Source organism: Nematolebias whitei, chromosome 22 (assembly GCF_014905685.2).
Source record: "Nematolebias whitei isolate Nwh7 chromosome 22, NemWhi1, whole genome shotgun sequence".
Lineage (NCBI taxonomy): Eukaryota > Metazoa > Chordata > Actinopteri > Cyprinodontiformes > Rivulidae > Nematolebias > Nematolebias whitei.
In genome coordinates, this window is record NC_056519.1 from 19,128,562 (window position 1) to 19,144,809 (window position 16,248).

The 16,248-nt window shown below is 42.1% G+C and overlaps 1 protein-coding gene across 1 annotated transcript in view; it reads right to left on the minus strand.

Annotated features, from left to right (window-relative positions):
• Positions 1-687: 687 nt before the first annotated feature.
• Positions 688-16,248, minus strand: part of lamb1b (laminin, beta 1b) — a 29,625-nt gene continuing 14,064 nt past the window's right edge. The window contains 24 exon segments of the mRNA XM_037695719.1: positions 688-1,137; positions 1,822-1,981; positions 2,093-2,269; positions 2,384-2,525; positions 3,698-3,905; positions 4,009-4,153; positions 4,234-4,434; positions 4,525-4,766; positions 5,786-5,970; positions 6,046-6,415; positions 9,702-9,798; positions 10,762-10,979; positions 11,069-11,293; positions 11,480-11,637; positions 12,587-12,818; positions 12,896-13,039; positions 13,229-13,415; positions 13,615-13,735; positions 13,803-13,936; positions 14,083-14,241; positions 14,330-14,465; positions 14,630-14,709; positions 14,784-14,896; positions 14,986-15,162. Of these exon segments, the coding sequence (XP_037551647.1) occupies positions 998-1,137; positions 1,822-1,981; positions 2,093-2,269; positions 2,384-2,525; positions 3,698-3,905; positions 4,009-4,153; positions 4,234-4,434; positions 4,525-4,766; positions 5,786-5,970; positions 6,046-6,415; positions 9,702-9,798; positions 10,762-10,979; positions 11,069-11,293; positions 11,480-11,637; positions 12,587-12,818; positions 12,896-13,039; positions 13,229-13,415; positions 13,615-13,735; positions 13,803-13,936; positions 14,083-14,241; positions 14,330-14,465; positions 14,630-14,709; positions 14,784-14,896; positions 14,986-15,162 (4,151 nt within the window). The 3' untranslated portion in view covers positions 688-997.

Sequence of the window (16,248 nt, forward strand, 5' to 3'; positions counted from 1 at the left end):
CTCGTCGACTCCTCCCAGGCAGGCAGCCACAGCCAAAGTGGTTCAAGACATCAAAGTTCATGCTCAATCATCCAGGTACAAAATCCAATAATGGTCCGTCAGGTCATCTGGACAGTTTCTTTTTAGTGTAAAGACGTTTCACCCTCATCAGTATGAAGAGACTTATACTGTACTATAACTGGTTGGTCTGCTAAAGGAGTGTACTGCTTAGTGAGGAAAACAGGACTCCTCAGACCGAGCCCTCCAGATAGAGGGCGAAACATCTTTCCACAAAAGAAGCTGTCCAGATGACCTGACTGACCATTAGTGGACAGAGTGAGGAGCTCGTCTGAACCAACTTTCAACGCCGGAATATTTATTCACCTTTATTTAACCAGGCAAATCCCATTGAGATCACAGATCTCTTTTGCAAGAGAGGCCTGGGCCTGAAGGCCTAAAGAGGCATAAAGAGGAAAAAACATAAATGTTTTAAAACTACAAATGAACTTCCCTCCAAAACTACAATGCCTCTCCACTTAAACTGTATGCTATCTTATCATAAGAACTGTTTATCAAGTCCACTTTAAAAGACACAAAGGTCTAAAGAAATGAGGAACATCTGTATTTTTTCTGAAGACATCTGTGTTTATCAGTCAACAACAGACACAAAAAGACAAGGGATTTGTTTTTTTTATTCAACCTTTCTTCTTTGTAAAAAAAAATCACAGCACCATTCATGAGTAATATATTTAGGCCTCTTAGGTACAATGATGCTTTCATCACATTAGTTCCGTTAAACTGTGGTTTCAGTCATTTATTGAAGCAGAATTTTTACATTTCCCCACATTCTTGGTTTGAGGTCACACTGGCTTTTAGTGGTTTCCTTAAGGACACTTGAAGGGTCTCTGGCAGCCAAACTTTGGCACTGACGACGTTAAATATATTAGTGTTTTGTTTCATCAGGCATAAAATGGAGCAGTAAACTCAGAATATTGTAACCTCCCAGCCGGTGAAGCTTTTAATACTGACAGGAGATGTACTGAGTCACTTTGCGGCTGATCTCGTCCAGGATGCGGCGAGCGGTTTCCTCCAGCTCAGCCAGATCTACAGCTTTGTTCTCCAGGATGGCCTGGTTGGCCTCGTAGGAGTGCTCCAACTCTGCAAAACAAATATTAAACGTGGAACTGACAGCTGCTTATTCAAGTATTGTTTTGTGCGGATGATGCTGATGACGAACTTGTATGACTTCAGTGATTAGTTGTGTTCCCACAATCCCACTGGTGCTTTCCATTTCTAGTATATTTATTTAAATATCGGGACGTTTTTGCAATCAAGCTATTGCTGCGTGCTTTTTTAAATTCATTTCATTTATTTATTTATTTACAATTCATGAATAAAAAAGGTTCAGCTCAGTTGAGAGGAGTGTGCTATGACTTTTAGTGTTCATAACATACTTGTTTGAATTACTTCACTTTTTTATTTATTTATAAAACTTCCCTATGGAAATACGTTAGAAACGCTTTAATTCTTCAAAAAACATTCTTCTTTGACTTATAACTATTTTTGTCTAATTTTCTCCATTCCAGCTACTGTCTTAAGTTGAGCTACAGTTTAGCTACATTTAGTTTTTAGCTAAGGGTTTGCAAATGTTAGCTTCTAGCTAAGTTTTTGTATATGAGCTTTTTTTTTTTTTAACCGTTTCACTGATTTTAGCTTCTGTGTTGCTTGTTTTAACGTCAACAATTCATTCTTTAACACATTTCAGCAGTCACTCAGCACTCAGCGGCCATTTTGACAGAAAACGCAGTTCCTCCAGTTAGGATTTCGTTTCTTTTCACTCACCTTCGAGTCTCTGCAGCTTAATGCTGCTCTGCTCCAGCAGCTCTGTGGCTTCCTGCTGCAGTTCATCTGCTCTCTTTCTTGCCTGCAACACCGACTCCCCTTTATCTGCCACTTGCACCTCCACCTCCTCAAACTGATCTTTCACCTTATCGTCAAAGTCCTGTGGACAATAAAAGCGCAGCGCTGCTGAGAGTGGAAGTGGAGAAGCGGTCTAAGCTTCACGCATGAGCTGCAGGTGGTGATCAGAGAAAGCGATCTGTTGATGGGTGACCTGCTGCGCCGCCTCGGCGTTCTGTCTGGCCTGTTCCGTGATCCGCTCAGTCTTTTCCACCTGCTGGTTCATCTCCAGGATGTTCTGCCTCAGCAGGCTGACCTCTCGCTCCAGCTGCACCAGCTGACCCGTGGTGTTACTGAGCTTCAGCTCCGACTTGGACGTCTCCGACTCAACCTAACAAACGGCCATAAAAACATTTTAAACAGCCTGCACGCAAACTTTCCTCAAAACACGGAACATTTGACGCAGATTAAGTTTAGAGCATGATCGTTTCTGGGTCAAACTCACAGAGTTCAGCAGGGTCCGAGTTCCTTCAATGTTGGACTGAGCCAGTCGGACGGCGTCCAAGGCGGTGCTCTGAGCGCGCTCAGTCTCATCCAGGGCAGCCTTCACCGCCTCCGCTGTCTCTTTTATGTTTGACGCCTCCTCACTAGTGGTCGGAAAATGAACTTTATTCACCTCACTTCTATATATTTAGCTTCCAAGCAGCCACACGTTCTTGCAATCATTTGAAGTGGTCTTGATCAACAGTTCCTCAGGTTTTCTGAAGGTCGGGTTGTTTCCATTCATTTTGATATTGTATTATTCTATACAACGTGTTTAATTTGCTTAACTTTGCTTTGTGTGTTACCTGTTGTTCTGTCTGTACAGCACTTTGGTTGGCCTTGTCGCTGTTTTAAGTGCTCTATAAATAAAATGGTGTGGTATGGTAATTACTGTAATTTCCGCTGTATAAGCCACACCAGTCCAAATATGTCTAATAAAGTGGGGAAAAAAATAAATAAGTCGCTTCGCCACATGCGTCTATTATGCGTCACCGCTGACAACCCGGAAACGTAGGCCGGTGTTGTGCTAAATATTAATCGGCTGCCAAAATGGAGGCTGTGGGAGCACACGCAGGAGGACTTTAACAAGAATTTAACAAGATTAACACTTAAAAACAATTATTTGTTTGCTCGACATTATAGCAAAAGGTGTGTCTCAGTTGAACTTTTCCTTAATAAATGCACTTTAACGGTCAAATCGGCTGCATTTCGCCGGGGTGACACGACGAAATGCAGCTGATTTGACGTTTGCTCCAGGAGTTCCAGAGCGAGACGAAGGTGGCTTGGTATGGCAAGCCAAGTGTCTCATTAATAGCCACTTTTACCTATTAACGAGGCACTTGGCATGCCATATAGCTCGAGGGCCCTCTAGCTGCAAATGGTAATGTTGAATATTTTTTATGTCAAATCTCAGCCAAAAATTGGGTTAGAAATATGGGGAAAAAACATAATTAGTCGCTTCAGTGTATAAGTCGCAGGACTTACAAATTTATGCAAAAAAAATTGACTTGTACAGCGAAAAATATGGTATTTGTTTCTCACATTATGTGGTCAGGATTACTGGTTTTTACTCCCAATATCCAAGCTCAGAGCCTGATTTAGGACTTTATCTAAATAGGAGCTAAATCTACATTAAAACAAGATCTTATGCTTAACAAGTTTTGAATTATTTATAGGTCAGAATTAAAGCTAACCCTTCAGAAAATCCATTGCTCTACATTAGAAGATGAGAAGAAAGTCTGTTTTCTTGGAAACAAATCTAAGAAACGAGAGTTACCTGGCAGCCTTGGCCTGCGTCAGCAGCAGCTCCGCAGCCACGATGTCCTCGGCGCTCTGGCTGAGGATCGTCTCCACGCTGGTCAGAGAGCTGACCTTCTCTCGGATCTCGTTTGTCAGCTCCTGCAGTTTTTCTGCCGACTTTGGCATCTCCAGAGCCAGCACCTCGTTGGCCACCGCCTCGATCACATCCGCGTCGACCTTGTCGTCTGGATGATCGCCAACAGAGCAAACGACACAGTGAAGCGATTTCAAGCTTAAACAGAAGTGGACTGCATTGAGCTGGACAGCGTCAGTCTGAGAAGCACTCACTGGACAGAAGGTCTCGTATCTCCTTGAAGAGGTTGCGGAGCTGATTGTTGCTCTCTTCGACTCTCTCTTTGCTGTGGTTGGCTTTGATCATCACCTCCATGGCTTTGGCCTTCGCCTCATTTGCACGGATGTTGGCATCCCACACCTGACCACAAACGGGTCCATACATTTGCTCACATCTACCTGATTTAAAACTGCTTCTAAACAATGAAGGTGTCCACTTACCATCCTGGAGAGCTTGTCCACATCCTGCATGGCCTCTTGGATCTTCTGGTCCAGGTTCTGGGCTGATTTGAGAACAGTTTTAGAAACGGTGACCAGACCGCTGCAACCCTCTCCTCCACACTGAGGCGCTCCATCCTCCCTGACACAACCCAGTCCACCGCAGGGGGGGCAGTCTTCACCTTCAGCTGCACTTCCACACATCTTTATAAAACACCAGAATATAATGAAAGTGACAAGATGAGGTTAAGGAACCTTTATCTCGTAACGTTTTGTGTTTTATGAGTTTCTCACCTTCTCACTAAGAGGGGACAGGTCAAATGTATCCAGCTCTTTGGACAGTCTGTCCAGCTTCTGTTCGTTTTGTTGGTGTTTCCGATCAAATTCTTTCTGACTGCTGATCAGTTTTTCCTCTGTGGTTTTCCTTACTGCGGCCGACTGCTCCACCGTGTTGCCAGGATCGCTGGTTGAAGCATTGGAGCGCTGCTCTGCCATTCTGGACTCTGAGTGCGCTGTAGAAACAGTGCTAATGGCTCCTGGAAAGCATAAAATAGGAGTTAATTTATAAAAGAAAGTAGCATTGAAAGTGGGGCATTTTATTTTTGATTGTTTTAGGTCTCTTCATTTTATTGGCTCCAATTTATGGTTTGAGCATTATTTTTACACATTACATTTAGCTTTTGTTTAATTATGTTCATACTTTTTGCATGAAACAAATAGCTTATCTAAAGTTTTCAACTTTGCTGGTTTACAGCCGATATTAACTGCCCCCCTTTTGATCAAAGCTGCTGTAGCTCGATTGTACAAACACAATGTAACTTTAAAACTGATCAATAAAGATTAGTCTTCGTAGTTCAGAGCATTTTACAAATCTGATGCTCAAATTTGGGGTAGCAATCAAAAATAAAGGCCAAATATTTTAACATGAAGAGGCAAAAGTCTGCAATTGAAACTGAACTGTCGTGATTGTTAGTGTTTTTGAAGTGTTACTCTGTAAGAGACCCAGATTGACTGTATATGTAAAGCCACATTGTTACACAACCAAATCTCCCAACATTTAATCTTTGAGGCCTTTGTTTAATTATGAACAAACTTCCCTCATCAACCTCATCCTGTTTTGGAATTTCCCTCCGATCAATCGCCACTCAAAATGATTGCACACTTTGCATCTCATTGTAAAGCACATCAAAACGCTTTTGTTCAATTTAGATGCAAAAATTAATTTTTAAACCACTGTGGCACCCTCACCATTTGCCTGTTCAGCACCTCTTTGGCCTGTTGTGGTGTTTTTGCAGTACAGTAATATACATGGCAGTTTTGTCGGCATACATTTGACACTGAACACAACTTTCCATTAATATACAGGCAGAAGAGCAGTGGTCCTAAAACAGAACCTTGTGGTATGCCCATTTTACACTTTTTTAAAGGCCAAAAGGTTATAAATATCTGAAATGAAAATAAATTACTTGAACTATTGTAAAATTGATCAAATGTCAACTTAACAAACAGAAACAAAAACGGAACTAGATATATTCTCTTGGTTTTAATCTCTCACCGTAGATGTTGGAGTTCTTGGCGTCGTGGACCTGCTGCTTCAGCTCTTGAACGTTTTGCTCCAGCTTGTTGGCCTCATCAGTCAGTTCATCAAGTCTTGTGTCCGTGACGTTGACGTCACCGTGGAGAAAGTTCAAGATATCCTCGGTCGTATTTAACTTTCCGTTGAAATAAGACATCAAACCACTGAAAATACAATGAGACGGCAGTAAAGAAGCATGTGCACACAGTCAGAGCTGGCCTCGGTGTTTGCATACGTACGTGATCTGATGCGTCAGATCCTGAATCTGTTCCAGTTTCACTGAGGCGGTCCTGTTCGCTATTATCTCTTTCACAGCCTTGGCGTTTCTCTCCAAGCTGCTGACCAACTCTTTGTACGGCTCCGTCACCCCATTGGTCAGCAGCTCCGTCACTTGGGCCTCCAGGCGTCGAGTTTGATCTGTCAGCTCGCTAACCACCGGGTCCCACACATCGAAACACTTGTGACATGGTTCACAGAGGGGGAAGTCACCCAGGTAGCCCCTGGCACATTCGTTGCACTGTCTTCCTGAAACACCCTCCACACAGGTACACTGACCTGTGGCTCGGTCACACTGCTCACTGGAGATTCCCCGCGGGTCACACTGACAAGCTGGAAACAGTGGGAAAGAAAACAAAGAAGAGCTTTTACAGCTGAAATAGACTTCAAAATGCCTTCAAACACTTTATTTATGCTTATATTTTTTGTAAAAACAGCATTGAAGGACAGTTGTTGATGATTTTATTAATTTTTGTCTGGTAGAAAAATATGTAGAGTTTGTTTCTTTGCCTCCATCCTAATCAGTACTCCCTTAAAGAGGAGATGAAGTATCTTAATGAGATTTTCTTGCTTAAGTAAAAACAAAAATAAAACTAAAATGAAACTAAAATGACCTAATTGACAGACAGATACCGTATTTTCCAGACTATAAGTCACACTTTTTTCATAGTTTGACCAGTCCTGCGACTTATAGCCCGAAGCGACTTATTTACTTTTTTCGTATTCATGACGCAATTTTTGACTGACGTGTTAAATGTTCATTCATACTGACATGAAGCAAAGAATAATCATTATTTGCAGCCACGAGAGTGCCCTCCAGGCTTTTGACAACTATATGCTGTTCCTCTACCGCTAACTCCCCCCCCCCTCCCACAAACATTCACTTAGAGACAACTGAGAAAAACTTAAAACAAGTAAAATGCCCCCCAAAAGAAAATCCTATTCTAGGCCCGTCATGATAACAAATTTTGCTTGGCCGATTAATTGTCTCAGAAATTATTGCAATAAACGATAATATTGTTTGAAATTTAACAATAAGTAATTGTCAAATTTTAGAAGAAATGTTGATTTGTTTGGAGTGTAGTACCTTTTTTGACCACTTGATGGCAGTATAAGACTGTTTGAACCAAAGGATGGATAGTTGAGCAGCGTGTCTCTTTAAGAAAAATGGGAGGGAGGGTCTTTGACGTGACATGGGCTGACATGGCAGATGCTTGGTGATTTGAGCTCTTTAGCATAGCATTTTTCAAACAAAGCTAGTAAACAAGTTCTCTGCTTCTTTTTGCAGAGAAAAACAACTTTTTGCACAAAGGCACGGGTTTCAACCGTGAATTTTGGAGCTCAACAAGACGGAAGTTTATTCCCGAGGTCAGCCTGTTAGCTTAGCTTGTAGCTTAGATTCTCAGTTTAGCTGCTTTTAATGATCCAAAAATGCGATTTGGATGGTTAAAACAGATTTTAAAGAGAAAGGGAGGGGTCAGTGAAGAGCACCGGATATGAGCCTTTTGTCATCCAGTGTCTTCAGTAGAAAGAGAGACACGAAGAAATGATAAAGCCGATAAACGAAAATGAGGTTGATAATTTTCATTTATCATGCGATTAATTGATTTATTGTTTATCGCGACAGGACTATCCTATTCTGCAGAATACAAACTGCAGGTAATAAAATATGCAGCCCAAAAACGGTAATCGAGCAGCAAGCTTGTTATCTTGTTAGCTCGTTAGCTCGTTGGTTTGTGATGTTGATTAAGCCTGTTCAGGATCCCAGGTATGTTCTGTGTGTTATTGCTATTTCACATTAAATGTCTGTTCTTGCACTTTGTGAAATAGACTTCTAAATAAAAGCGACTTATACTTCGAAGCGACTTATATATGGTTTTTCCTCTTCGTGAGGCATTTTTTTGACTGATGCGATCTATACACCGGAGCAACTTATAGTTAAAAAAATACTGTAATTAAGAAGGAGTTGAATCAAGCTGAAGTTTTACTGTGAACTAAAGAAAAGAGTGATATTTATCTTTGGCTAAATCAGTATAAGTAACATGTTTTGCAAATCACAGCTATTAACTACATAAATATGATAATTGCAGCAACTTTAGCAGAAATCTTCATGGTTCTAATAAAGTCAGTGTTTTAAAAAAATATCCAGATTACAGAAGACTGATTTTAGCACTACCCCAAACTAAAATATCACTTTTTAAAGACTTGTATGATTACAGCAATTTAAAGTTTTTATGTTTCCTCTGCTAACCATTTAATTTTTCCCCCCTAACTCTTTCACCTACAGTAAAAAAAAAACAACTACTTTTAATGTGAGTTCGACCCAGGAGGTCCTGCTGAGCCCTTCAGTTCACTGCAGGAAAAACAAACAGGAGGATTTCCTTTCCTCCTTTCAAACGGAGGACCATCGTGAGTCAGACAGAAAGAATGCAGAGACACAGTTCTGCTGCATTTATTTATATCTACGGAGCAAACTGGATCCTGATGAACATTTTGTTTCTGTCGTGGTCAAATATAACACCTGTAAAGTCAAATGGTGGCTACAAACTATAAAAATATAGTGTTTTATCGTACAACAAATTGAAAAAACTAGCAAGACAAACATATTAACTTTAGACACCTAAGATCATCCTATAGGAGCCAACTGCTCATCCCTCCCACTCGTTTCTCACATTGTTCGTCATAAAACCGCAGCATCAATGAATCGTTTGTGCTGATAGGAAGCAACAACCAGCTGGACTAACAGCTTATGGACCAGGGGGGATTACAGCTGGAATAAATTATGAATCTTGGGATCTCTGGTTGTTGGTCCGTGACGAAACGTGGATGCCTGGGAATCTTCAGAGAACATCTGGTTCCCATGAGCGAGGTCACTCCCATTTTTTTTTTACCCTTTCTCCTGCCTCGTCTTTGCCCTTTTTTCCTGCTTTTCAGCCTCTATTGGTCTTTCCTGATGGCGAACCAGCTACTGTGCATGGGTTCAACTTCAGAAGTTTGTTGGGCAGATAATACAACTTTCTGAGCAGCGTCCTACTGATTCAGAGCTGCTCACATGCTGTTGTCTGTCAAAACCGCTGAAGTCCGTTAGCTCGTGTGTGCCACAAAAAAACACAACAAGATCATCAAACTTGACAAGAGCAACACATAGCATCTTATTAAAATGTTAAATAAATGAGATGCTTTGATTTGTTCATTGTATATTTTGTGCAAATGATGAAAGGTACAGGCGTTTGTTGTGAAGTATGATCATGTCTGAACCTTCTCAAACTATTTACAGTTTATTTCGCTTGTGTGCTGAGAGCTTCCCCACAAAGAATCAGTTTGATTTTAGTTTTATTTTGGAGGTTTTGTGTATTTTTGCACCACGGGTCCAAACTGAGCGCATTTAGTAAATATTTAAACGAAGAAACAAAGATTTTTTTCGAGTTTCAATGGCTTATATTTTCCATTTTTATCACTTTAATTAGCCTATAGGATGCATAGTATAATTTGTCTTGTATGGGTAAAGTCTAAATTCTTTAGATTTAAACATAAAAATTCAAAGTATCTGAGGCATTTCAAAACAGATCCATTCTCTCTTGAGTGTTGTAAACATTTGTGATGAACGATAAACTCCTACCTTGACATTTGACCTCTGGATCTCCCCAGAAAAGCTCTTTGCACTCCCGACACGTCCTGCCACCAAATCCTGGTTTGCACACGCACTGTCCTGTAACCTGCAGGAAACCATCAACACAAATCAGGCCAAAGATGAAAATAATACACACTTATTGTTCTGCTACGGGACATTTCCTACATTTTTTCAAGGCTTTTGTTTCACTCAGAGCTTTGTAGTTAGATTCAACTCTATTCTCTGGAAAGAAAAAAGGGCTCTGAGACTTCCTTCCTCTGCTGGCGAGCAGCCAGTAAACACAAACACCTGAATGTGTGTGTGTGAGCGGGTGCACATTTTTCAGTCCTTCACATGCACGTTTAAGTAAAACAAAGCTGAACAAAAAACTAAAATGAAGCAACTCCCTAATAGCTGGAGTGTGTACTGTATACCAAAAGAATCTGTGGTGGGGTAGACGGTTTTAGCTCTGCTGGTTTGTTCTCAGTGGGAACAGTTTGGGAAAAATTTCCTCACTGGTTTCTACACGGAGGAGTGAAACTTTGGCAACAGCAGCTTGTTGACAGATAAGATTTGGTGACTCGGTTCAACTAAACATAATGAGGGAATAAAACGACAGTGATTACTTAAAGCTGCTGGCTGTACTTCACAGCGGAGCGTAAAGATCCTGACGGTTTCATTTCTTCATCTCCCCCATTCAAGCAGAAAACATTCTTGTAATCAGTTTTTGGAGGTTCTGTCCTGGTTTGGAGCTGAACTTTAGTCGGTATGGTTGAAGGTCAGGTTTGTATCCACCATGCTGTACCAACTTTACACTTGAGCCTGAAAATGTTCTGAACTACGTTACAAATCCAGTTAAAGCAGTTTGAGATGGGAACAAAAAGCAACGAACGTCTAAAGCTTTAAACTATAATTCAAGAAGTTCTGACAACAAATCCTGAAGACCAATAAAGGAAAGGAAGTAACGCTAAAGTATAAACTTGTCCTTACTCTAATGCCTCAAAGAGTCCAATAGATGTATTCTTTTTTACGTGATTTTATGCCATATTTGTGGTTTTGTCCGTCCCACCTCATGGCAGGAGGATCCGTAAGAGTGGACGAGGTCGCAGTCGCAGAGCTGGCAGCCCGACCCGCTGTCGATGTTCCACGTATCAGGAGCACAGTGGTTACAGCTCGGGCCGACCACGTTGGGCTGACAGGGACACTGTCCAGTACGCTGATCACACTCGCAGTCATCAGGGGACGAACAGGCCTGAGGTATCGTCCCCGCTGAGTAACACGTGCACTCTTAGCAGAGGAGGACAGGTGATTGTTACACATCGTACCAAGACGTTTCATTGCACGAACATTTGGAAAGCACAGAGATGTCTACTCACTCCTGCAGCTCTGTGTGGTGGCGTTGCCGTAGTAACCGACTTTGCAGTGCTGACACGCGTGTCCCTGCGTGTGGTACAGGCATTTGAGACAGGCACCTGTGCGAGCGTCACACGACCGGGGGTCGTGCATGTCAATGTTGTTGTTGCACTGACAGGGCATGCATCTCCCTCCTGGAATCAGAGGGTTTCCATAGTAACCGGGGGCGCACTCGTCACATCTGGCTCCTAAACGAGGAATAAAACAGACATGAGAACCTAAGGAGAGATACCAAACAGATAATGACAGGGGAACTGTAGTGCTGTTTGGGTTTGCAACACGTGGCGAGTGTGTGAGCTGAAGACGTGATGACAAAACTACACTTTCAAGCTGCTGACATCAAAACACATCAGAAAAACTCTGTCTATACACACCTTTGTAGCCGTGGCTGCACACACACACCAGCTGGCTGGTTAAGAGGTAACAGCTCTCTGCAAACTGCCGACCACTGCGCGGCCCGTCCGGACACATGCAGGGACGACAGTGGTCTCCTGAACCCAGTTCTGGGTCACCATGGTAACCATTCAAACACCTATAGATAAAAACAAAAACAGTATGAGGTTACGTCATTCAAACATCTGGAGAGTAAGTCAGAAAGTTTTTAATTGACCCCTACTAGGTTTGATCTAGTACTGAGGATAATCAGCCATAACATAAATCTACGTTTTTACACCATGACTCTAATTGGACATATAGATGGCCTGGAAAACACTCTATATAGGTCAAGGTTCTTTATTGTTATTCGCATCACATGTGGTACATGAGGTGGAACGAAATTGTGTACACAGGGTCCCAGTTACATCCAACAATAGCAAAAATATAAATCAAAAGAAACATAATGATCTAAGATACAAGAATACGCTAAACACTAATAGTGAAAAGCAATACAGTTACATATAGTGTTAAAAACATAAGAAAAACAGAATGTGCAAAAATGTCTGCCTCATTTTGATGCCACATTTTCAAGCGGAATTCCTCAGGGCTCCTTCCTGAGCCCAGTCTTGTTTACAGAGTCTAATTTTAGAAGCTTTAACATTGACTTCCACTGCTTCGTCAATAAAATTCAAAACTTTATGCTCCCAAAAATACAACAAATATATCCCTGAAGCCTTTATAGAATTGTGGAAATGCCATTAAAGAACAGCTTAATTTAGTCATCAACAATGCCAGAAAGAGATTATTGCAAAAAATATTAAACATTGTTTATGCATAAATCTCTAATAGTAGGGGATAAAATAATAATTCATATGTGAGGATTAAATTAAATCAGATGTGTATTTCAGTATTTTGAGTGCAACTATAAATGATCTGGATAAAGATTTATAAAAAAAAGTCCCCCTAAATTAGTTTGAGATGTGTCCTTTTAGAGTAAATAATTATGATACAGAAAAAATAAGTTACATAATCAAATGAAATGGAACATGCAAACTAAATAAAACTGATACTGAAGGGCGTGTTCCCTAATCGTTGTCACTCCGTACCTCTCACAGTGATGTCCCGTAGTGAAGTCCCTGCAGCCCTGACACTCTCCAGTCTGAGAGTGGCAGTGCTCGCTGTGCCCATTACAGTGACATGGTCGACACTGAGGGAAGCCCCAAAAACCTGGCAGGCAGTGGGAGCACTGACGACCCATGGCTCCCGGGACACACTCACAATGTCCGGTTGCCTCGTGGCAGAAGGGGCTGATGGAGCCCAGAGAGTCACAGTCACAAGCTGGGGGTGAAATCAATGTTAATGGGGGGAAGAGAGCGGGCGCCACACCACAAGCCGGAGTGATATCTGATACTCACGTCTGCAGCCGGCAGGGCTGAACAGGAAAGTAGCTGGAGCACAATGGTCACAGTTCCTGCCAACCACGTTGGGTCGGCACCGGCACTGACCGCCACTCGAGTCGCAAACGGTGCTGAGCGAGCCGTGAGGGTCACACTGGCATGCTGGGAATAAAATCGGAACTTTAGAAATATTTTAATGAGAATCATCGACTGCTTCAAAACACTGCGCTTCTTTAGTAGTAGTAACTATGAGTTCAGTTAACTGTTTTGTCATGTTCGGTTTCTCTTTTTCGAGAACAGAGAAAGTCCCTTTTTTAATCTTGATTTCATTTTAAAACAATAACTTCATACCCATAGCTCCTCCGTGAAGCAGAGCAGACACACTGAAGATGTAATCATCGCAGATGTCCGTCATGGGACTTTTGATGATGCTCCGGCTGTTTTCCAGACATCTGTAGCGCTGGAAAGTATCCCACGCTTTTTCACCCTCTGGCCCATGAAACATGTCCAGCTGTCCGACTCGAGGCATCAACACCAACTAAAGCAGTGTGGAGGGTTAATGAGGTGCAGGAAACCATAAAAGAGTGCAGGTTTAGGGCTTTTCTGCTTGTTAGGTGACTGTGTGGCGCACATCCAGGATAAACATGAAAGGTGTCAGTTTGTTTGTTAATTACGAACAACTTAGATGGCTTTATAAATGAAAAACATGAAGAAAGAAAACCATAAAATCAACATACGGAGTCGATGAGAGTGTATGGACTCTGGACGCTGCTGATGGATGAGTAAAATGGGAAAGAAAGACGGATCGTGTAGTTCAGTCCTTTCTCGAAACACACCGGGGTCACCAGCAGCACATGCCTGCAACACAGCACAGGATCAGTGTGTGTCATCAGTGACTTTACAGTCGTCTGAAGCCGTGTTTTACCTGGATCCAGGTGGCAGAGAGGTGTACTGCTCGTCTCCGCTCTGGTCAGAGCTGCTGCAGTGACTGGAGTAGCTTGGAGGGTAGAAGACTGGACGCTCCACTCCAACGTTCACGTGCTCCCACTGCTGCGGCAGCTGTCATCAAACACAGGCATCAATGTTATGTAGTAGTTCTTTTACAACTTTCTTAACAAGTTGAAACAGAAAAAAGCGCCAAACGGCAACAAAAGCATATCTGAAAATATCCACCAAACTGCAAAAAGCCTGACTGTGTCTCTTACCTGTGGCTCATAGCGTATAAGGATGTCATAGTCCATTGACACTGGGAGGTTGTTGATGGTAAACTCTAAAAACCCTTCCTCAGGGACATTAGCAAAGCCCATCCCAGTCCATGTGGGGCTTCTCTCCTGAGGGTAAGGTCGATGTACTAATGTGACGCCCTAAGAGACAGAAGCACATCCAGAATGCTGAAGCATACATGTCTGAGGAGGAAGCAGCTTTAAAACTGATGGGATATTACACACTCACAGGACCGTGCTTGGCATCCTCTGCTTCATACGTATAGTGATCCAGAGAGCTGAAGTAGAAGCCGGACTCGACCTGATTGCAGCGGCGTCCAAACATATGCTCCAGGCACATACACTGGCCTGAGTGAGGGTCACAGCTACACGGATGTAAAAATAAGAACAATGATTGGGTTCATTTATTATGTAACATTCATGTATACCACTCTGCCTTCATTTGAGTTCTTCACCTGCCATCATTTCATGATGTATACACCTAAATAAGTCATGGAAAAAGAAAGCAGCTGTTTTTAGTTAGACCTACTTGTTGTTGACAGCACCTCCTTGGTCACAGTTGCAGGGTCTGCAACCGTCCATGTCGTTGGACAGACCCCAGTGCTCCGGCTGTTTACAAAAACATTGAATATCGATGGGTAAATGTACCCCAGATGAATCTGACATCGTGTTTGTAGACATACCAGACACTGATCACAGTTGTGTCCACTGACAAGTCGTTTGCAAAAGCATTGCCCTGTGTCTGAATCGCAGGTGTTTGCTCCTGGCACAGTTCCCAGCAGGTTACAGGTACAAGCTGCCACGACACACCATGAAACAATTCATCAGCACATTTGATGCATCTGTTTGAACACACCGTGCTTGTGTACAGTAGTTGTGGCTTACGCAGGCAGCCATCAGGGATTTCTCCCAGTCCATGGTATCCCTGTCTGCAGTGATCACAGCGTTCTCCCTCAACGTTGGCTTTGCACCGGCACTGACCTGAGATCAGCCCTGCAGCCACATCTGTGTGTGAGTCACACAGTCCGCCCTGCAGAGATCCGTCCGGATCACAGTTACAAGCTGAGGGAATATGAAACATTATAGAAATATGTTAATGTGAAAGCAAATGAGTGCTAGGCAGTCATGGCTTACAGGCGTTTGGTAGATGAATATTCAAAATTTAAGAAACACTTTATCAAGCTACTGGATTGTGTCTACAAATGTCAGTGATGGCAAACATGAGAACATAATATTATCAACTAAATAAATGTTTTTACTGTTGACAAATATAAAGTTAAAGACTTGAGAAAAATGGGAAAGAAAGCTGTGTTAGAAAGGGTCACCCAATCTGCTACCCTTGTTCAGGTTAAAGAAACCTTCTCTAGCCTGCCAGTCTGGATTTTTTTTTTGTTCTTTTTATTTTTTCTGGCATCATAATCTATAAAAATTTTCTGGTCTGGTTAAGTTTGGTCTTAATTTGGTTATGATCTTTATTACTTTTCTTCTGTTGCCATTTGTTTTGTGTTTTACTTTGTGCTCACCTTGCTATATTGTTTGTTTATTTCAGTTAATCGCACTTTCTGCTTTCCCTGCCCACCTGGTCCAAGTTTCTAAATTCTGAATTACTTGCTTCAAGTTGATTGTCATACTTGGTTATAGTTATTGATTACCACACCTGCTTCAAGTTTCGGATTGACACACCTGGTCATAGTTATTGATTACCACACCTGCTTCAAGTTTCTGATTGTCACACTTGGTCCTAGTTGTTGATTACCACACCTGCTTCAAGTTTCTGATTGTCACACTTGGTCTTAGTTGTTGATTACCACACCTGCTTCAAGTTTCGGATTGACACACCTGGTCCTAGTTGTTGATTACCACACCTGCTTCAAGTTTCTGATTGTCACACTTGGTCCTAGTTGTTGATTACCACACCTGCTTCAAGTTTCTGATTGACACACCTGGTCGTAGTTATTGATTACCACACACCTGCTTCAAGTTGCTGATTGTCACACTTGGTCCTAGTTATTGATTACCACACGTGCTTCAAGTTTCTGATTGACACACTTGGTCCTAGTTATTGATTACCACACACCTGCTTCAAGTTTCTGATTGACACACCTGGTCCTAGTTATTGATTACCACACCTGCTTCAAGGTTCTGACT